This window comes from Pseudophryne corroboree, chromosome 7 (genome assembly GCF_028390025.1).
Source record: "Pseudophryne corroboree isolate aPseCor3 chromosome 7, aPseCor3.hap2, whole genome shotgun sequence".
NCBI classification, from domain to species: Eukaryota; Metazoa; Chordata; class Amphibia; order Anura; family Myobatrachidae; genus Pseudophryne; species Pseudophryne corroboree.
This window is the reverse complement of record NC_086450.1, coordinates 33943974-33967033: the sequence shown is the minus strand read 5'-3', so window position 1 is coordinate 33967033 and position 23060 is coordinate 33943974. Positions and strand designations below refer to the sequence as shown.

Here is a 23060-nt window from a genome sequence, read left to right as displayed (position 1 = left end):
CGCCGTCACACAAAGCTCTACATGAAACTGGTAGAACAGGAAGACTGCGCCGTCACACAAAGCTCTATATGAAACTGCTGCAACAGGAAGACTGCGCCGTCACACAAAGCTCTATGTGAAACTGATGGAACAGGAAGACTGCGCCGTCACACAAAACTCTATATGAAACTGCTGGAACAGGAAGACTGCACCGTCACACAAAGCTCTATATGACACTGCCGGAACAGGAAGACTGCGCCGTCACACAAAGCTCTATATGAAACTGGTGGAACAGGAAGACTGCGCCGTCACACAAAGCTCTATGTGAAACTGCTAGAACAGAAAGATTCAGCCGTCACACAAAGCTCTATATGAAACTGCTGGAACAGAAATACTGCGCCGTCACACAAAGCTCTATGTGAAACTGCTGGAACAGAAAGACTGCGCCGTCACACAAAGCTCTATATAAAACTGGTGGAACAGGAAGACTGCGCCGTCACACAAAGCTCTATGTGAAACTGCTGGAACAGGAAGACTGCGCCGTCACACAAAACTCTATATGTAACCAGGCTCATACATTCATCCTGTTTTTTATAGAAAGTTTTAAACAACTTTAAGCTTTAAGCACATTTTTTTATTCAGAATTTGTAATGCTTTGTTGTTGCAGGAGAGCTTCAGAATGCGGAAACTGTTGCTGAACGAACCGGTAGGTTTTTACTGACGATTATCGTTATCACTATCCGTCCAGTTATATAGATGACTGCCTCGGGTTCCTGTGATATTTAGCCCACATATAATAGCAGGACACAGAGTGAGTGAGAGTATTGCTGATACCGTTATTGTGCACGAGCAGGGTAGAGGAGATGGGATCCGGTCTGAAGATTGACAGTATCTAGGTCGACATGGATGGAAGGTCGACAGGGTTTCTAGGTCGACATGTGCTAGGTCGACAGGTCTAAAGGTCGACATGAGTTTTTCACATTTTTTCTCTGACGTCCTAGTGGATGCTGGGGACTCCGTAAGGACCATGGGGATTAGCGGCTCCGCAGGAGACTGGGCACAAAAGTAAAGCTTTAGAACTACCTGGTGTGCACTGGCTCCTCCCCCTATGACCCTCCACCAAGCCTCAGTTAAGATTTTGTGCCCGAACGAGAAGGGTGCACACTAGGTGGCTCTCCTGAGCTGCTTAGTGAAAAGTTTAGTTTTAGGTTTTTTATGTTCAGTGAGACCTGCTGGCAACAGGCTCACTGCATCGAGGGACTAAGGGGAGAAGAAGCGAACTCACCTGCGTGCAGAGTGGATTGGGCTTCTTAGGCTACTGGACACCATTAGCTCCAGAGGGACCGATCACAGGCCCAGCCATGGAGCTCGGTCCCAGAGCCGCGCCGCCGGCCCCCTTACAGAGCCAGAAGACAGAAGAGGTCCGGAAAATCGGCGGCAGAAGACGTCCTGTCTTCAACAAGGTAGCGCACAGCACTGCAGCTGTGCGCCATTGCTCTCAGCACACTTCACACTCCGGTCACTGAGGGTGCAGGGCGCTGGGGGGGGGCGCCCTGAGACGCAATAGAAACACCTTGGATGGCAAAAAAAATGCATCACATATAGCTCCTGGGCTATATGGATGAATTTAACCCCTGCCAGAATACACAGAAAAACGGGAGATAAGGCTGCCGAGAAGGGGGCGGAGCCTATCTCCTCAGCACACTGGCGCCATTTTCCCTCACAGCTCCGTTGGAGGGAAGCTCCCTGGCTCTCCCCTGCAGTCACTACACTACAGAAAGGGTTAAAAAAGAGAGGGGGGCACTAATTACGCGCAGTATTAAAAATACAGCAGCTATAAGGGGAAAAACACTTATATAAGGTTATCCCTGTATATATATAGCGCTCTGGTGTGTGCTGGCAAACTCTCCCTCTGTCTCCCCAAAGGGCTAGTGGGGTCCTGTCCTCTATCAGAGCATTCCCTGTGTGTGTGCTGTGTGTCGGTACGTTTGTGTCGACATGTATGAGGAGGAAAATGATGTGGAGACGGAGCAGATTGCCTGTAATAGTGATGTCACCCCCTAGGGGGTCGACACCTGAGTGGATGAACTGTTGGAAGGAATTACGTGACAGTGTCAGCTCTGTATAAAAGACAGTGGTTGACATGAGACAGCCGGCTACTCAGCTTGTGCCTGTCCAGACGTCTCATAGGCCGTCAGGGGCTCTAAAGCGCCCGTTACCTCAGATGGCAGATATACACGCCGACACGGATACTGACTCCAGTGTCGACGGTGAAGAGACAAATGTGACTTCCAGTAGGGCCACACGTTACATGATTGAGGCAATGAAAAATGTTTTACACATTTCTGATAATACGAGTACCACCAAAAAGGGGTATTATGTTCGGTGAGGAAAAACTACCTGTAGTTTTCCTGAATCTGAGAAATTAAATGAGGTGTGTGATGATGCGTGGGTTTCCCCCGATAACAACTGATAATTTCTAAAATGTTATTGGCATTATATCCTTTCCCGCCAGAGGTTAGGGTGCGTTGGGAAACACCCCCTAGGGTGGATAAAGCGCTCACACGCTTGTAAGAACAAGGGCTCTACCCTCTCCTGAGATGGCCGCCCTTAAGGATCCTGCTGATAGAAAGCAGGAGGGTATCCTAAAATGTATTTACACACATACTGGTGTTATACTGCGACCAGCAATCGCCTCAGCCTGGATGTGCAGTGCTGGGTTGGCGTGGTCGGATTCCCTGACTGAAAATATTGATACCCTAGATAGGGACAGTATATTATTGCCTATAGAGCATTTAAAAGATGCATTTCTATATATGCGTGATGCACAGCGGAATATTTGCCGACTGGCATCAAGTCTAAGTGCGTTGTCCATTTCTGCCAGTAGAGGGTTATGGACACGACAGTGGTCAGGTGATGCGGATTCCAAACGGCATTTGGAACTATTACCTTATTAAGGGGAGGAGTTATTTGGGGTCGGTCTTTCAGACCTGGTGGCCACGGCAACAGCTGGGAAATCCACGTTTGTACCCCAGGTCGCCTCTCAACATAAGAAGACGCCGTATTATCAGGCGCAGTCCTTTCGTGGGCAAGCGGACAAAAGGTTCCTCATTTCTGCCCCGTGACAGAGGGAGAGGAAAAAGGCTGCAGAAATCAGCCAGTTCCCAGGAACAGAAGCCCTCTCCCGCCTCTGCCAAGCCCTCAGTATGACGCTGGGGCTTTACAAGCAGAATCAGGCACGGTGGGGGCCCGTCTCAATGAATTTCAGCGCGCAGTGGGCTCACTCGCAAGTAGACCCCTGGATCCTTCAGGTGATATCTCAGGGGTACAAATTGGAATTCGAGACGTCTCCCCCTCGCCGTTTCCTAAAGTCGGCTTTACCGATGTCTCCCTCTGACAGGGAGGCAGTTTTGGAAGCCATTCACAAGCTGTATTCCCAGCAGGTGATAATCAAGGTACCCCTCCTGCAACAGGGAACGGGGTATTATTCCACACTGTTGTGGTACCGAAGCCGGACGGCTCGGTGAGACCGATTCTAAATCTAAAATCTTGAACACTTACATACGGAGGTTCAAATTCAAGATTGAGTCACTCAGAGCAGTGATTGCGAACCTGGAAGAAGGGGACTACATGATGTCTCGGGACATCAAGGATGCTTACCTTCATGTCCCAATTTACCCTTCTCACCAAGGGTACCTCAGGTTTGTGGTACAGAACTGTCACTATCAGTTTCAGACGCTGCCGTATGGATGGTCCACGGCACCCCGGGTCTTTACCAAGGAAATGGCCGAAATGATGATACTCCTTCGAAGGAAGGGAATTTTAGTTATCCCTTACTTGGACGATTCCCTGATAAGGGTAAGATCCAGGGAACAGTTGGAGGTCGGTGTAGCACTATCTCAGGTAGTGTTGCGGCAGCACGATTGGATTCTCAATATTCCAAAATCGCAGCTGATTCCGACGACTCGTCTTCTGTTCCTAGGGATGATCCTGGACACAGTCCAGAAAAAGGTGTTTCTCCCGGAGGAGAAAGTCAGGGAGTTATCCGAGCTAGTCGGGAACCTCCTATAACCGAGCCAAGTCTCAGTACATCAATGAAAGGGTTCTGGGAAAAATGGTGGCTTCCTACGAAGCAATCCCATTCGGCAGATTCCACGCAAGAACTTTCCAGTGGGACCTGCTGGACAAATGGTCCGGGTCGCATCTTCAGATGCATCAGCGGATAACCCTGTCACCAAGCACAAGGGTGTCTCTCCTGTGGTGGTTGCAGAGTGCTCATCTTCTAGAGGGCCGCAGATTCGACATTCAGGACTGGGTCCTGGTGACCACGGATGCCAGCCTGCGAGGCTGGGGAGCAGTCACACAGGGAAGGGATTTCCAGAGCTTATGGTCAAGCCTGGAGACATCACTTCACATAAATATCCTGAAGCTAAGGGCCATTTACAATGCTCTAAGCTCAGCAAGACCTCTGCTTCAAGGTCACCCGGAGTTGATCCATTCGGACAACATCACGGCAGTCACCCACGTAAACAGACAGGGTGACACAAGAAGCAGGAGGCAATGGCAGAAGCTGCAAGGATTCTTCGCTGGGCGGAAAATCATGTGATAGCACTGTCAGCAGTATTCATTCCGGGAGTGGACAACTGGGAAGCAGACTTCCTCAGCAGACACGACCTCCACCCGGGAGAGTGGGGACTTCACCCAGAAGTCTTCCACATGTTTATAAAACTCGACAAGTATTGCGCCAGGTCAAGGGACCCTCAGGCAATAGCTGTAGACGCTCTGGTAACACCGTGGGTGTACCGGTCAGTGTATGTGTTCCATCCTCTGCCTCTCATACACAAGGTACTGAGAATTATAAGATGGAGAGGAGTAAGCACTATATTCGTGACTCCGGATTGGCCAAGAAGGACTTGGTAACCGGAACTTCAAGAGATGCTCACGGAGGATCCGTGGCCTCTACCTCTAAGAAGGGACCTGCTCCAGCAAGGACCCTGTCTGTTCCAAGACTTACCGCGGCTGCGTTTGACGGCATGGCGGTTGAACGCCGGATCCTGAAGGAAAAAGGCATTCCGGATGAAGTCATCCCTATCCTGATCAAAGCCAGGAAGGATGTAACCGCAAAACATTATCACCGCATTTGGTGAAAATATGTTGCGTGGTGCGAGGCCAGTAAGGCCCGACGGAGGAATTTCAACTGGGTCGATTCCTACATTTCCTGCAAACAGGAGTGTCTATGGGCCTGAAATTGGGGTCCATTAAGGTTCAAATTTCGGCCCTGTCAATTTTCTTCCAAAAAGAACTAGCTTCAGTCCCTGAAGTTCAGACGTTTGTAAAAGGGGTACTGTATATACAGCCTCCTTTTGTGCCTCCAGTGGCACCTTGGGATCTCAATGTAGTTTTTGGGTTCCAAAAGTCACATTGGTTTGAACCACTTAAATCTGTGGAGTTAAAATATCTCACATGGAAGGTGGTCATGCTGTTGGCCCTGGCCTGGGCCAGGCGCGTGTCAGAATTGGCGGCTTTATCCTGTAAAAGCCCTTATCTGATTTTCCATTCGGACAGGGCGGAATTGAGGACTCGTCCTCAGTTTCTCCCTAAGGTGGTTTCAGCGTTTCACCTGAACCAACCTATGATGGTGCCTGCGGCTACTAGGGACTTGGAGGACTCCAAGTTGCTAGACGTTGTCAGGGCCCTGAAAATATATGTTTCCAGGACGGCTGGAGTCAGAAAATCTGACTCGCTGTTTATCCTGTATGCACCCAACAAGCTGGGTGCTCCTGCTTCTAAGCAGACTATTGCTCGTTGGATTTGTAGTACAATTCAGCTTGCACATTCTGTGGCAGGCCTGCCACAGCCAAAAATCTGTAAATGCCCACTCCACAAGGGAGGTGGGCTCATCTTGGGCGGCTGCCCGAGGGGTCTCGGTTTTACAACTTTGCCGAGCAGCTACTTGGTCAGGAGCAAATACGTTTGTAAAATTCTACAAATTTGATACCCTGGCTGAGGAGGACCTGGAGTTCTCTCATTTGGTGCTGCAGAGTCATCCGCACTCTCCCGCCCGTTTGGGAGCTTTGGTATAATCCCCATGGTCCTTACGGAGTCCCCAGCATCCACTAGGACGTCAGAGAAAATAAGAATTTACTTACCGATAATTCTATTTCTCGTAGTCCGTAGTGGATGCTGGGCGCCCATCCCAAGTGCGGATTGTCTGCAATACTGGTACATAGTTATTGTTACCAAAAAATCGGGTTATTGCTGTAGTGAGCCATCTTTTCTAGAGGCTCCTCTGTTATCATGCTGTTAACTGGGTTTAGATCACAAGTTATACGGTGTAATTGGTGTGGCTGGTATGAGTCTTACCCGGGATTCAAAATCCTTCCTTATTGTGTACGCTCGTCCGGGCACAGTATCCTAACTGAGGCTTGGAGGAGGGTCATGGGGGGAGGAGCCAGTGCATACCAGGTAGTTCTAAAGCTTTACTTTTGTGCCCAGTCTCCTGCGGAGCCGCTAATCCCCATGGTCCTTACGGAGTCCCCAGCATCCACTACGGACTACGAGAAATAGAATTATCGGTAAGTAAATTCTTATTTTTTCTTTTTTTGAATTTTTTCATACTTAACGATCCACGTGGACTACGATTGGAACGGTAATCTGTGCCAAGCGGTAGCGGAGCGAAGGCACCATGCCCGAAGCATGGCGAGCGAAGCGAGCCATGCGAGGGGACGCGGTGCACTAATTTGGGATCCTGGTCACTCTACGAAGAAAACGACACAAAAAAAAAAAAATCCTCATGTCGACCTTTAGACCTGTCGACCTAGCACATGTCGACCTAGAAACCCTGTCGACCTTCCATCCATGTCGACCTAGTGACTGTCAACCTATAGTGGTCGACCTAAACATTGTCGACCTAGATACTGTCGATTTGATGAACCACACCCAGAGGAGATTACACCCGTCATTCTATAGCACCACAGTTATAACTAAGGGTGGGAGAGCAGGTCCGCTGCCCGGGGGACAAGGCTGTGGATGCATCGGAGGCACCTGTATGTCGCTTGCAGGGTGCGCCTGAGATCTGCCTGTGCCTCATAGGATGCGCGCGTCACTTAGCCTCCAGGTCCAGCCCCCTATAGATGTCATTATGACGTTGCGTGGTGGGCAGGGAGGCAGTGACGGAGGAACTATTATAGAATACAGGTTGAGTATCCCATATCCAAATATTCCGAAATACGGAATATTCCGAAATACGGACTTTTTTGAGTGAGAGTGAGATAGTGAAACCTTTGTTTTTTGATAGCTTAATGTACACAAACTTTGTTTAATACGCAACGTTATTAATAATATTGTATTAATTGACCTTCAGGCAGTGTATATAAGGTGTATATGAAACATAAATGAATTGTGTGAATGTAGACACACTTTGTTTAATGCACAATGTTATAAAAAATATTGGCTAAAATTACCTTCAGGCTATGTGTATAAGGTGTATATGTAACATAAATGCATTCTGTGCTTAGATTGAGGTCCCATCACCATGATATCTCATTATGGTATCTAATTATTCCAAAATACGGAAAAATCCTATATCCAAAATACCTCTGGTCCCAAGCATTTTGGATAAGGGATACTCAACCTGTACTAGTCATAATCTCTGAGCAGTCATTAGTCTTTACACCCAATCCTTAAAACCTGACCAGTGGTGGTGTTAACTCTAGCAACCAATCAGATTCTGGCTATCATTTTCTAGAATGCAATAGAGAAACGATAGGTAGAATCTGTTTGGTTGCTATAGGCAACAGCTATACTTTTCATTTTAGTAAATCTACCCCTTAGTCCATAATTGTATTGTAGGTGAGCAGAACTAGAAGCAATTGGTGCACAAATGTCCGAGTGTAGGTGAATTGGATTATAGACAAGTTGTTCCCAATTCACAATCACATGACCAGTTATTGCCTTCCCCAGGCGCCGTACAGCCAGTGACCATTCCTGTCCTTGTCTGCAGGACCTACTGCCTTACACCTGGCAGCTAAATGTGGCTCTCTGGAAGTTCTCTCCTGCCTCCTGGCCTTGAATACAGACTACACGTTGTGTGACAAGCGCGGCTGGACTGCGATACACTATGCTGCTTTTTACGGCAATATTCCCTGCATTAGAGCTCTTTACAGGAAAGACGCCTCTCTGCTGGAGCTGGAAACGGCTGGGCAGTAAGTAATAATGTAACCGTGAGAGTATCATGTGTCTGCCCTAGGACATTGGGCCTAATTCAGAGTTGATCGCAGCAGCAAGTTTGTTAGCAGTTGGGCAAAACCATGTGCACTGCAGGGGGGGCAGATGTAACATGTGCAGAGAGTTAGATTTGGGTGGGGTGTGTTCAAACTGAAATCTAAATTGCAGTGTAAAAATAAAGCAGCCAGTATTTACCCTGCACAGAAACAATATAACCCACCCAATTCTAACTCTCTCTGCACATGTTACATCTGACACACCTGCAGTATACATGGTTTTGCCCAACTGCTAACAAATTTGCTGCTGCCATCAGGTCTGAATTACCCCCATAGTTCTTACTAGCTCTGGAAGGGCAATTACTGTAGATGGATTTTATACTCCTCATCCTAGCAGCGGGATCCGGTCATGTCACTGGTGCTCAGGATCCCGGCAGTCACCATGCCGACGCCGGGATCCTGAGCAATCAAAATGCCGGCAAACAGAATGCCGACCCACAGGCACTATTCCCACTTGTGGGTGTCCACGACACCCATAGACCATAGACCTATCAGCATGACCTGTATGACATAATGTAACAACCAGAAATTAGGACAGAGGGAAGAAGTTGTTTTGACTCTAAAAGTAATAAAAAACAAGTGTTAGGTGACCTTAAAATCTAATGCTCTATAGCATGGACTCCTGATGCTGGTGTATAGCCGTTCCCTGACCGGTTGTACAAAATACTTTTAATCTGTGAAAATGTGCAGAAGTTTTGACAAATTTCTATCAATCACAAATTGGAAGTAAATTAGAGAAAGTCGGTGGTTGGGATGTAATGAAGTCCGAGGTTGACGGCTGTGTGAGATACCGTCCGGACTCGGATGTTTTTCTAGAGGGGCAATCACGTACAATGCTAAACCATGCCTTTTACATGATTGCCCCTTTAAAAAATGTCCGAGTTCGGCCAACATCCTACACGGCCGCCAAACTCGGACTTTATTACATCCCTGCCCAAAATGTAATAACTGTTATTTTCTCTGACGTCCTAGTGGATGCTGGGAACTCCGTAAGGACCATGGGGAATAGCGGCTCCGCGGGAGACTGGGCACAAAAGAAAAGCTTTAGGACTACCTGGTGTGCACTGGCTCCTCCCCCTATGACCCTCCTCCAAGCCTCAGTTAGATTTTTGTGCCCAACCGAGCTGGGTGCAATCTAGGGGGCTCTCCTGAGCTTCTTAGAAAAAGTTAGTTTTAGGTTTTTTATTTTCAGTGAGACCTGCTGGCAACAGGCTCACTGCATCGAGGGACTAAGGGGAGAAGAAGCGAACCTACCTGCTTGCAGCCAGCTTGGGCTTCTTAGGCTACTGGACACCATTAGCTCCAGAGGGACCGAACACAGGCCCAGCCTCGGAGTCCGGTCCCAGAGCCGCGCCGCCGGCCCCCTTACAGAGCCAGAAGCAAGAAGAGGTCCGGAAAATCGGCGGCAGAAGACATCAGTCTTCACCAAGGTAGCGCACAGCACTGCAGCTGTGCGCCATTGCTCCTCATGCACACCACACACTCCGGTCACTGAGGGTGCAGGGCGCTGGGGGGGGGGCGCCCTGAGCAGCAATATAAACACCTTGGCTGGCAAAAATACATTACATATAACCCCCAGGGCTATATGGATGTATATTAACCCCTGCCAGATTCCAGAAAAAAGCGGGAGAAAAGTCCGCAGAGAAGGGGGCGGAGCCTATCTCCTCAGCACACGGGCGCCATTTTCCCTCACAGCTCCGCTGGAAGGACGTCTCCCTGACTCTCCCCTGCAGTCCTGCACTACAGAAAAGGGTAAAACAAGAGAGGGGGGGGGGGGCACTAATTAGGCGCAGTATAATATAAACAGCAGCTATAAAGGGAAAATCACTCTGTATAGTGTTATCCCGGTATATATATTGCGCTCTGGTGTGTGCTGGCATACTCTCCCTCTGTCTCCCCAAAGGGCTAGTGGGGTCCTGTCCTCTATCAGAGCATTCCCTGTGTGTGTGCTGTGTGTCGGTACGGCTGTGTCGACATGTATGAGGAGGAAAATGATGTGGAGGCGGAGCAATTGCCTGTAGTTGAGATGTCACCCCCTAGGGGGTCGACACCTGAGTGGATGGGCTTATGGAAGGAATTACGTGAAAGTGTCAGCTCTTTACAAAAGAAGTTTGATGACATGGGACAGCCGGCTACTCAGCTTGTGCCTGTCCAGGCGTCTCAAAGACCATCAGGGGCTCTTAAACGCCCGCTATCACAGATGGCAGATACAGACGCCGACACGGATACTGACTCCAGTGTCGACGATGAAGAGACGAATGTGACTTCCAGTAGGGCCACACGTTACATGATTGAGGCAATGAAAAATGTTTTACACATTTCTGATAATACAAGTACCACCAAAAAAGGGTATTATGTTTGGTGAGAAAAAACTACCTGTAGTTTTTCCTGCATCTGAGGAATTAAATGAAGTGTGTGATGAAGCGTGGGTTTCTCCCGATAAAAAACTGATAATTCCTAAAAGGTTATTGGCATCATACCCTTTCCCGCCAGAGGATAGGGCACGTTGGGAAACACCCCCTAGGGTGGATAAAGCGCTCACACGCTTGTCTAAACAGGTGGCACTGCCGTCTCCTGATACGGCCGCCCTTAAGGAACCTGCTGACAGAAAGCAGGAGAATATCCTAAAATGTATATACACTCACACGGGTGTTATACTGCGACCAGCAATCGCCTCAGCCTGGATGTGCAGTGCTGGGGTGGCTTGGTCGGATTCCCTGACTGAAAATATTGATACCCTGGATAGGGACAGTATATTACTGACTATAGAGCATTTAAAAGATGCATTTTTATATATGCGTGATGCACAGAGGGATATTTGCCGACTGGCATCAAGAGTAAGTGCGCTGTCCATATCCGCCAGAAGAGGGTTATGGACGCGGCAGTGGTCAGGTGATGCTGATTCTAAAAGGCATATGGAAGTATTGCCTTATAAAGGGGAGGAGTTATTTGGGGTAGGTCTATCAGACCTGGTGTCCACGGCAACTGCTGGGAAATCCACATTTTTACCCCAGGTAGCCTCTCAACATAAGAAGACGCCGTATTATCAGGCGCAGTCCTTTCGGCCCCATAAGGGCAAGCGGGCAAAAGGCTCCTCATTTCTGCCCCGTGGCAGAGGAAGAGGAAAAAGGCTGCAGCAAACAGCCAGTTCCCAGGAACAGAAGTCCTCTCCCGCTTCTGCCAAGTTTTCAGCATGACGCTGGGGCTATACAAGCGGACTCAGGCACGGTGGGGGCCCGTCTCAAGAACTTCAGCGCACAGTGGGCTCACTCACAAGTGGACCCCTGGATCCTTCAGGTAGTATCTCAGGGGTACAAATTGGAATTCGAGACGTCTCCCCCTCGCCGTTTCCTAAAGTCTGCCTTACCAACGTCTCCCTCCGACAGGGAGGCGGTATTGGAAGCCATTCACAAGCTGTATTCCCAGCAGGTGATAATCAAGGTACCCCTCCTGCAACAGGGAAAGGGGTATTATTCCACGCTGTTTGTGGTACCGAAGCCGGACGGCTCGGTGAGACCCATTTTAAATCTAAAATCTTTGAACACTTACATACAGAGGTTCAAATTCAAGATGGAGTCACTCAGAGCGGTGATCGCGAACCTGGAAGAAGGGGATTATATGGTGTCTCTGGACATCAAGGATGCTTACCTCCATGTCCCAATTTACCCTTCTCACCAAGGGTACCTCAGGTTTGTGGTACAGAACTGCCACTATCAGTTTCAGACGCTGCCGTTTGGGTTGTCCACGGCACCCCAGGTCTTTACCAAAGTAATGGCCGAAATGATGATACTCCTTCGAAGGAAAGGAGTTTTAATTATCCCTTACTTGGACGATCTCCTGATAAGGGCGAGATCCAGGGAACAGTTGGTAGTCGGAGTAGCACTATCTCAGGTAGTGCTGCGGCAGCACGGTTGGATTCTCGATATCCCAAAATCGCAGCTGATCCCGACGACACGTCTTCTATTCCTAGGGATGATCCTGGACACAGTCCGGAAAAAGGTGTTTCTCCCGGAAGGGAAAGCCAGGGAGTTATCCGAGCTAGTCAGGAACCTCCTAAAACCAGGCCAAGTATCAGTGCATCAATGCACAAGGGTCCTGGGAAAAATGGTGGCTTCCTACGAAGCAATCCCATTCGGCAGATTCCACGCAAGAACATTCCAGTGGGACCTGCTGGACAAATGGTCCGGATCGCATCTTCAGATGCATCAGCGGATAACCCTGTCCCCAAGGACAAGGGTGTCTCTCCTGTGGTGGTTGCAGAGTGCTCATCTTCTAGAGGGCCGCAGATTCGGCATTCAGGACTGGGTCCTGGTGACCACAGATGCCAGCCTGCGAGGCTGGGGAGCAGTCACACAGGGAAGAAATTTCCAGGGCTTGTGGTCAAGCCTGGAGACATCACTTTACATAAATATCCTGGAGCTAAGGGCCATTTACAATGCTCTAAGCCAAGCAAGACCTCTGCTTCAAGGTCAGCCGGTGCTGATCCAGTCGGACAACATCACGGCAGTCGCCCACGTAAACAGACAGGGCGGCACAAGAAGCAGGAGGGCAATGGCAGAAGCTGCAAGGATTCTTCGCTGGGCGGAAAATCATGTGATAGCACTGTCAGCAGTGTTCATTCCGGGAGTGGACAACTGGGAAGCAGACTTCCTCAGCAGGCACGACCTCCACCCGGGAGAGTGGGGACTTCACCCAGAAGTCTTCCACATGATTGTAAACCGTTGGGAAAAACCAAAGGTGGACATGATGGCGTCCCGCCTCAACAAAAAACTGGACAGGTATTGCGCCAGGTCAAGGGACCCTCAAGCAATAGCTGTGGACGCTCTGGTAACACCGTGGGTGTAACTGTCAGTGTATGTGTTCCCTCCTCTGCCTCTCATACCCAAGGTGCTGAGAATTATACGGCGGGGAGGAGTAAGAACCATTCTCGTGGCTCCGGATTGGCCAAGAAGGACTTGGTACCCGGAACTTCAAGAAATGCTCACAGAGGAACCCGTGGCCTCTACCTCTGAGAAGGGACCTGCTCCAGCAGGGACCCTGTCTGTTCCAAGACTTACCGCGGCTGCGTTTGACGGCATGGCGGTTGAACGCTGGATCCTAAAGGAAAAAGGCATTCCAGAAGAAGTCATCCCTACTTTGATAAAAGCCAGAAAGGATGTAACCGCAAAGCATTATCACCGCATCTGGCGGAAATATGTTGCGTGGTGCGAGGCCAAAAAGGCCCCGACGGAGGAATTTCAACTGGGTCGATTCCTGCATTTCCTGCAAGCAGGAGTGTCTATGGGCCTAAAATTAGGATCCATTAAGGTCCAGATTTCGGCCCTGTTGATTTTCTTTCAAAGAGAACTGGCTTCAGTGCCTGAAGTCCAGACGTTTGTTAAGGGAGTGCTACATATACAGCCTCCTTTTGTGCCTCCAGTGGCACCCTGGGATCTGAATGTTGTTTTGGGTTTCCTAAAATCACATTGGTTTGAACCACTCAACACTGTGGACTTAAAATATCTCACATGGAAAGTGGTCATGCTGTTGGCCCTGGCTTCGGCCAGGCGTGTGTCAGAATTGGCGGCTTTATCCTATAAAAGCCCTTACCTGATTTTTCATACGGACAAGGCAGAATTGAGGACTCGTCCTCAATTTCTCCCTAAGGTGGTTTCAGCGTTTCACCTGAACCAGCCTATTGTGGTACCTGCGGCTACTAGGGACTTGGAGGATTCCAAGTTACTGGACGTAGTCAGGGCCTTGAAAATTTATGTTTCCAGGACGGCTGGAGTCAGAAAATCTGACTCGCTATTTATCCTGTACGCACCCAACAAGCTGGGTGCTCCTGCTTCTAAGCAGACTATTGCTCGCTGGATTTGTAGTACAATTCAGCTTGCACATTCTGTGGCAGGCCTGCCACAGCCAAAATCTGTAAAAGCCCACTCCACAAGGAAGGTGGGCTCATCTTGGGCGGCTGCCCGAGGGGTCTCGGCTTTACAACTTTGCCGAGCTGCTACTTGGTCAGGGTCAAATACTTTTGTGAAATTTTACAAATTTGACACTCTGGCTGAGGAGGACCTGGAGTTATCTCACTCGGTGCTGCAGAGTCATCCGCACTCTCCCGCCCGTTTGGGAGCTTTGGTATAATCCCCATGGTCCTTACGGAGTTCCCAGCATCCACTAGGACGTCAGAGAAAATAAGATTTTACTTACCGATAATTCTATTTCTCGTAGTCCGTAGTGGATGCTGGGCGCCCATCCCAAGTGCGGATTATCTGCAATACTTGTACATAGTTATTGTTAACTAATCGGGTTATTGTTGTTGTGAGCCATCTATCCAGAGGCTCCTCTGTTATCATGCTGTTAACTGGGTTCAGATCACAAGTTGTACGGTGTGATTGGTGTGGCTGGTATGAGTCTTACCCGGGATTCATAAATCCTTCCTTATTGTGTACGCTCGTCCGGGCACAGTATCCTAACTGAGGCTTGGAGGAGGGTCATAGGGGGAGGAGCCAGTGCACACCACGTAGTCCTAAAGCTTTTCTTTTGTGCCCAGTCTCCTGCGGAGCCGCTATTCCCCATGGTCCTTACGGAGTTCCCAGCATCCACTCATCCACTACGGACTACGAGAAATAGAATTATCGGTAAGTAAATTCTTATTATTATGTATCGGTATGTACAGACTCTCAAATTCTCATTAGCCCTGCCTGCTGTCAAAGCATCCTAGAGTCACTGGGGGTAATTCAGGTCTGCTCACTAGGCTGCGTTTTCGCACAGCGCGCGATCAGGTCCAAACGGCGCACGCTTATGCACCGCAATGCGCAGGTACGTTGCACGGGTACAAAGCGTATCGCCGCTCAGTGATGGGTTTGTGCGACGGATCTGTTCGCACATGTGATCGCAAGATTGACAGGAAGAAGGCGTTTGTGGGTGGCAACTGACTGTTTGCAGGGAGTGGTTGGAAAAACACAGGCGTGTCCAAGCGTTTACAGGGCGGGTGTCTGATGTCAATTCCGGTCCTGGACAGGCTGATGTGATCGCAGCAGCTGAGTAAGTCCTGGGCTACTCAGAGACTGCACAAAATCTATTTGTACAGCTCTGCTACACATGCGATCGCACACTTGCAAAGTGAAAATACACTCCCCTATGGACGGCGACTATGTGATCGCAGGACTACAAAAATACCCTAGTGAGCGAACAGGTCTGAATTAACTCCCACAGTACCTTACAGTTTGCACTTTTCATGATAATATATGCCGTTTTTTATCAAAGCTCTCGTTATTGTACCAATTTTTTGGTTTATTGAATAATAGGTTGTCAATTATATTTCAAATAAATTTAATTCTTTTAACCGGTTTCCAACTCTATTATAGAGCACATATAGGGGGTCATTACGACCCGATCGCACGCTGCACTTAATCTCAGCCGTGCGATCGGGTCGGAACTGCCCATGTGTGGTGGCCGCATTGTGCAGGTGCGTCGTTGCGGGCAGCGACGCCACGAACGAAGAAAGCGGTCGCAGCGGCGACCGCAAGAAGATTGACAGAAGGAAGGTGGAACCGGGCGGCAACTCACCGTTTTCGGGGAGTGGTGAGTCCAACGCAGGCGTGTCCAGGCGTTTGGAGGGCGGATGTCTGACTTCAATTCCGGGACCTGCAGCGCTGGATCGATCGCACAGGGTAAGTAACTTTTTCAGCATAGCAGGGCTGCACAAGCGATCGCACTCTGCTATGCTAAAATACACTCCCCCATAGGCGGCGTCTAGTTGATCGCACGGGCAGCAAAAATTTGCTACGTGTGATCAACTCGGAATGACCCCCATGGTTTTACTGTTCTCTCCATATGTTGCTCTTAGATCAGTTGCTAAAGGTCCTTTATAAAATAATTTTATTGAAATAACTTTATACAATTAGTTAAAAGTTTGCTAGTAACGGGACCCGACGTACGTTGGATCACCATGATCCGCACTCTCCTTGCTCCGTCACAGCTCTGGCCGTTTTCCCAGTGATCTCACCTGTTGGTGCTTTTGCCATTTGCACACTGCAGCCCATCGCCGGCGGTGTGAGCCTCCCCCCATACTGCTGATTAGTAAATGACGTGTCTGGAGGCGGTGGAAACATTTGCAGCGATGTGCAGCACACAATGATTCTATAGGATAATTATGGATGCTTGTGTTCTGCTTGCTGTCCCCAGGCATAGATCTACCCCCCTGCTGCTCACTGCCACCTCCGGAGCCCATGATGCCCTCAGGCACCTTCTTTCTCTTGGAGCAGACTGGAGGAGAACAGACAGCATGGGGAACAACATCATTCACTTAGCCGTGCTCTTCTTCCATACTCACATCCTGACATACGTCATAGAGTTACACATCCCGGAACTGCATGTGTGGCAGCATCTCGCAGGTAGATCTGATTCTGTTCTATTGTTTTATTTATTTATTAACAGTGTCTTATATAGCGCAGAAAATTCCGTTGCGCTTTACAATTGGAAATAACAATGATATAACAAACTAGGTAATAACAAACAGTCATAGAGGTAGGAAGGCCCTGCTCGCTGTCTTACAATCTATGACACGTGCTTGTAAACTTTCCTTTGTTGGGTATTGTGGTGTGTGTGTGTGTGTGTGTGTGTGTGTGTGTGTGTGTGTGTGTGTGTGTGTGTGTGCTCAGATGCAGCACAGAGATATATATATATATATATATGCTTTTACTGTCCGTGCACAGCTCACATAACACGCCTCTAACACTCCCATTACACACCCACTGACACGCCCCAGCACTCCCATTACATGCCCATGGACTCGCCCCCGACACACCCATAAGACGCCCACTGAGCGGACCATTTTCTCATGCACTGCCCAGGAGCGCTTACCACTTTGCGCCACGTTTCTCATAGTGTGTGTCTGGATTGCAGCAGCACCTTTGTGTGTACGCTCTATTACTTGCGCAGTATGAATTTTCGCGCACGCACAGTTGCAACAAATTGCTCAACTATGTGATAACAGCACTGCGAGCGGATTTTCGACGGCTCAGAATCAGGCTTATAGTGTACTCATTTCTCTGACGTCCTAGTGGATGCTGGGTACTCCGTAAGGACCATGGGGTATAGACGGGCTCCGCAGGAGACTGGGCACTCTTAAAAGAAAGATTAGGTACTATATCTGGTGTGCACTGGCTCCTCCCTCTATGCCCCTCCTCCAGACCTCAGTTAGTATCTGTACCCGGCCAGAGCTGGATGCACACTAGGGGCTCTCCTGAGCTTACTAGAAAAGAAAGTATTTGTTAGGTTTTTTATTTTCAGTGAGATCTGCTGGCAACAGACTCACTGCATCGAGGGACTTAGGGGAGAGAAGCAAACCTACCTGCTTGCAGCTAGCTTGGGCTTCTAAGGCTACTGGACACCATTAGCTCCAGAAGGATCGAACACAGGCCCAGTCCTCGGTCGTCCGGTCCCGGAGCCGCGCCGCCGTCCCCCTTGCAGAGCCAGAAGAACGAAAAGAAGTTGAAAATCGGCGGCTGAAGACTCCGGTCTTCATTAAGGTAGCGCACAGCACTGCAGCTGTGCGCCATTGCTCCCTTAGCACACCACACACTCCGGTCACTGATGGGTGCAGGGCGCTGGGGGGGGGCGCCCTGGGCAGCAATTAGATTACCTTACTTGACGAAAAGCACATAATACAGTCTGATAAACTGTATATGTGCATTAACCCCCACCATTAAAGTACATAAAAGGACAGAAGCCCGCCGCTGAGGGGGGCGGGCCTTCTTCCTCAGCACACCGGCGCCATTTTCTCTTCACAGCTCAGCTGGAAGGAAGCTCCCCAGGCTCTCCCCTGCAGTATCCTGGTACACAAAGGGTAAAAAAGAGAGGGGGGGCACATAAATTTAGGCGCAAAACTGTGTATATAAGCTGCTATAGGGGAAAAATCACTCAGTATAGTGTACATCCCTGTATTATATAGCGCTGTGGTGTGTGCTGGCATACTCTCTCTCTGTCTCTCCAAAGGGCCTGGTGGGGGAACTGTCTTCAAATAGAGCATCCCCTGTGTGTGTGGTGTGTCGGTACGCGTGTGTCGACATGTCTGAGGTAAAAGGCTCCTCTAAGGAGGTGATAGAGCGGATAAGTGTGTGGGAGGGTATCTCCGTCAACAACGCCGACACCTGTTTGGATATGTGTAAGTGCTGAGGTAAAATTATTGCACAAAAGGTTGGGGAACAGAAAGGAAATCTACCCTGGTCTGTCCCTATGTCACAGAGTCCTTCAGAGTCTCTCTATGCTCACTATCCAAAATAACAAAGTATCGACACGGAGTTTAACGCCACTGTCGACTACGATAATGCAAAGTTACAGCCAAGAGGGCTAAAAGATATTCAATATATGATTATTGGAATAAAAGATGATTTGCATATCACTGATGACTCATCAGTCCCTGACACGAGAGTACACATGTTAAGGGGAAGAATGCTGAGGTAAATTTCCCTCCTCTCATGAGGAAAAAGAGCGGGAATCTCCAGACAAGAGACGGCAGGTCCCACAAGAGAATTCTCAGGCTGTATCCTTTCCCCATTAGGGCCAGGATGTGTTGAGAATCTTCCCCTTGGGTGTCCTGTTTGCACTAGCTATTCTCAGGGATCCTGCAGATAGTGTGCACATTCTAGTATACTACCCAGACCGGCGATTGTGTCGGCATGGGTTTATAGCGCTGTGGCAGCGTGACACAGGTACCTTATCAGCAGAGATTGAGACCCTAGTATGCATATAAATATTTTAAGATGCTGTCTTAAGTGATAGATATATAATTATAAAGCATGCCCAAAGGGACATGAGTATACTGGGTCCTAGAGACGAAAGCTATGTCGATTTCTGCTTGACGTGTCCTGTAGAATATACATTGGACAGATGATGCCGACTTAAGAGGCATATGGAAGGCTGAGGATTGTGTGGAGAAAGGTTCTCGGGCCTGGTCTCCACAGCTATAGCTGGTAATTCTGATATTTTGCCTTATATTCCTGCACAGCCTAGGAAAGCACGACATTATTAAATGCAGCTTTTCGAATAAAGAAACAAGAAAGTCTGAGGTGCGTCCTTTCTTGTCAGAGCCGGGGGCTGAGGAAAGAAGCTGTACAACACAGCTAGTCCCCAGGAACAGAAGTCCTCCCCGGCCTCTACAAAAATCCACCGCATGTCGCTGGGGCTCCACAGGCGGAGCTAGGCCCGGTGGGGACACGCCTTCGTAAGTTCAGCCACAAGTGGGTTCACTCCCTGTTAGATCCCTGGGCAATAGAAATTGTATCGCAGGGATACAGGCTGGACTGTGAGAAGATGCCCCCTCACCGGGGACCCGGCGGGCTTCCCCCCAAGAGAGGGAGCCAGTGTTAACTGCAATTCGTAAATTGTATCTTCAACAGGTGGTGGTCAAGGGTCCCCTCCTTCAACAAGAGGGTGTTATTATTCGACCATGTTATAATCCCGAAACCAGACGGTTCGGTTAGACCCATATTGAATTAAAATCCCTGAACATATACCTGAAAAGGTTCAGGTTCAAGATGGAATCGCTAAGAGCGGTCATTGCAAGCCTGAAATGAATCGGAACATAAGGGATGCATACCTTTGTGTCCCCATTTATCCACCTCATCAGGCGTACCTCAGAATTGCGGTACGGGATTGTCATTACCAATTTCACCAAGGTAATGGCGGATATGATGGTGCTCCTGAGGAAGCAAGGTGTCACTATTATCACATACTTGGATGATCTCCTCATAAAAGCGAGATCAAGAGAGTAGTTGCTGGACAGCGTATCACCTTCTCTGGAAGTGAAACGGCAACACGACTGGATTCTATATATTCCGAAGTCGCAGTTGGTTCCTACAGCTCATCTGCCTCGCCTAGGCATGATCCTAGACACAGACCAGAAGAGGGTTTATCTCCCGATAGAGAGAGCTCAGGAGCTCATGACACTGGTCAGGAATCTATTGAAAACCAAAACAGGTGTCAGTGCATCACTGCACTCGAGTCCTGGGAAGGATGATGGCATCATACGAGGCCATCCCCTTCGGCTGGTTCCATGCAAGGACAATGGAACTTACTGGATAAGTGGTCCGGATCACATCTTCAGATGCATCGGTTAATCACCCTATCCCCCAGGGCCAGGGTGTCTCTCCTGTGGTGGCTGCGGAGTGCTCACCTTCTCGAGGGCCGCAGATTCGGCATTCAGGACTGGGTCCTGGTGACCACGGATGCAAGCCTCCGAGGGTGGGGGGCAGTTACACAGGGAAGAAAATTCCAAGGTTTGTGGTCAAGCCAACAGACTTGCCTTCACATCAATATCCTGGAACTAAGGGCCATATACAACGCCCTAAGTCAAGCGGAGTTCCTGCTTCGCGACCAACCGGTTCTGATCCAGTCAGACCGCAGGGGCTCATGTAAACCGCCAGGGCGGCACAAGGAGCAGGGTGGCGAGGGTAGAAGCCACCAGAATTCTTCGCTGGGCGGAGAATCAAGTAAGCGCGTGTTCATTCCGGGAGTGGACACGACCTCCACCCGGGAAAGTGGTGACTTCATCAGGAAGTCTTCACGCAGTTTTGCAAATTGATGGAAACTGCCTCAGGTGGACTACATGGCGTCCCACCTCAATAAAAAGATAAAAAAGGTTTTACGCTGGGTCAAGGGACTCTCAGGCGATAGCTGTGGTCGCACTAGTAACACCGTGGGTGTTCCAGTCGGTCTATATATTCCCTCCTCTTCCTCTCAGACCCAAGGGCTGAGAATTGTAATAAACGGAGGAGTGTGAACAATATTCTTTGCTCCGGATTGGCCAAGAAGGAAGAAATGCTCTCAGACGACCCATGGCCTCTGCCTCTCAGTCAGGACATGTTGCAACAGGGACCCTGTCTGATCCAAGACTTACCGCGGCTGCGTTGGACGGCATGGCGGTTGAACGCCGGATCCTAGCGGAAAAGGGCATTCCGGATGCAGTTATTCCTACGCTGTTAAAGGCTAGGAAAGACGTGACAGCAAGACTTTTTCACTGTATATGGCGAAAATAGGTTGCTTGGTGTGTGGCCGGGAAGGCCCTACAGAGGAATTCCAGGGGGGTCGATTCCTGCACTTCCTACAGTCAGGAGTGACTATGGGCCTAAAATTAGGATCCATAAAGGCCAAGATTTCGGCCCTATCCCTTTTTCTCTCAAAAAGAACTGGCTTCACTGCCTGAAGTTCGGACGTTGTTACAGGGGTGCTGCATATTCAGCCCCTTTTGTGCCTCCAGTGGCACCTTGGGATCTTAACGTGTGTTGGATTCCTAAAATCCCACTGGTTTGAGCCACTTAAGACCGTGGAGCTAAAATATCTCACGTGGAAAGTGGTCATTCTTTTGGCCTTAGCTTGGACTAGGCGTGTGTCAGAATTGGCGGCTTTGTCATGTAAAAGCCCATATCTGATCTTCCATATGGAAAGGGCAGAATGGAGGACTCGTCCCCAATTTCTCCCTAAGGTGGTATCATCGTTTCATTTGAACCAACCTATTGTGGTGCCTGCGGCTACTAGGGACTTGGAGGATTCCAAGTTGCTGGACGTAGTCCGGGCCCTGAAACTTTATGTTTCCAGGACGGCTAGAGTCAGAAAAACTGACTCGCTATTTATCCTGCATGCACCCAACAAGCTGGGTGCTCCTGCTTCAAAGCAGACTATTGCTCGCTGGATCTGTAGCACGATTCAGCTTGCACATTCTGCGGCTGGACTGCCGCATCCTAAATCAGTAAAAGCCCATTCCACGAGGAAGGTGGGCTCTTCTTGGGCGGCTGCCCGAGGGGTCTCGGCTTTACAACTTTGCCGAGCTGCTACTTGGTCGGGTTCAAACACTTTTGCAAAATTCTACAAGTTTGATACCCTGGCTGAGGAGGACCTTGAGTTTGCTCATTCGGTGCTGCAGAGTCATCCGCACTCTCCCGCCCGTTTGGGAGCTTTGGTATAATCCCCATGGTCCTTACGGAGTACCCAGCATCCACTAGGACGTCAGAGAAAATAAGAATTTACTCACCCGTAATTCTATTTCTCGTAGTCCGTAGTGGATGCTGGGAGCCCGTCCCAAGTGCGGACTCTCTGCAATACATGTATATAGTTATTGCTTAACTAAAGGGTTATTGTATGAGCCAACTGTTAAATGAGGCTCAGTTATTGTTCATGCTGCTAACTGGGTATTGATATCACAAGTTATACGGTGTGATTGGTGTGGCTGGTATGAGTCTTACCCTGGATTCCAAATCCTTTCCTAGTACTGTCAGCTCTTCCGGGCACAGTTTCCCTAACTGAGGTCTGGAGGAGGGGCATAGAGGGAGGAGCCAGTGCACACCAGATATAGTACCTAATCTTTCTTTTAAGAGTGCCCAGTCTCCTGCGGAGCCCGTCTATACCCCATGGTCCTTACGGAGTACCCAGCATCCACTACGGACTACGAGAAATAGAATTACCGGTGAGTAAATTCTTATTTTTGTCACAAAGGCATTAGCCTAATGTCACAGATGCCGCATAATGATCCGTGGTGCGGGTCACTCGTATCTATCTCTTGCCTTCTTACCCTAGATTGTGCTCTTTTCCTCAGGTTTGCATCTTGGGGGCTGAGTCAGAATGGATGCTATAGGCCCAGCAGCTGTATCTTTAGACATATCTGCTGTGTGAAAATAGGCTAATGCCACAGGAGGTGCTCGTAGCAAAAAAAGGAGCCTCCTACCGGCATCTCAGATCCGAGCGCTGCGTCTGAAGACACAACATCGGGTTACCATCACGACCATCAGTCACAGCATCAGCATACCTCCCAACTGT

The 23060-nt window shown here is 49.2% G+C and overlaps 1 protein-coding gene across 7 annotated transcripts in view; it reads left to right on the top strand.

Moving 5' to 3' along the window:
- Positions 1-23060, top strand: part of ANKAR (ankyrin and armadillo repeat containing) — a 356791-nt gene that overhangs the window by 126437 nt on the left and 207294 nt on the right. For 6 of the 7 annotated variants that reach the window (XR_010181859.1, XR_010181860.1, XM_063932915.1 and 3 more), the window contains 3 exons: positions 647-685; positions 7982-8183; positions 16434-16642. Coding sequence is in view for 5 of the 7 variants with exons in the window: in XM_063932915.1 (XP_063788985.1) it covers positions 647-685; positions 7982-8183; positions 16434-16642 (450 nt within the window). In the remaining 2 variants the exon portion in view is untranslated. The remainder of the gene's footprint in view (positions 1-646; positions 686-7981; positions 8184-16433; positions 16643-23060) is intronic. The other variant, XM_063932917.1, reaches the window with a different exon arrangement.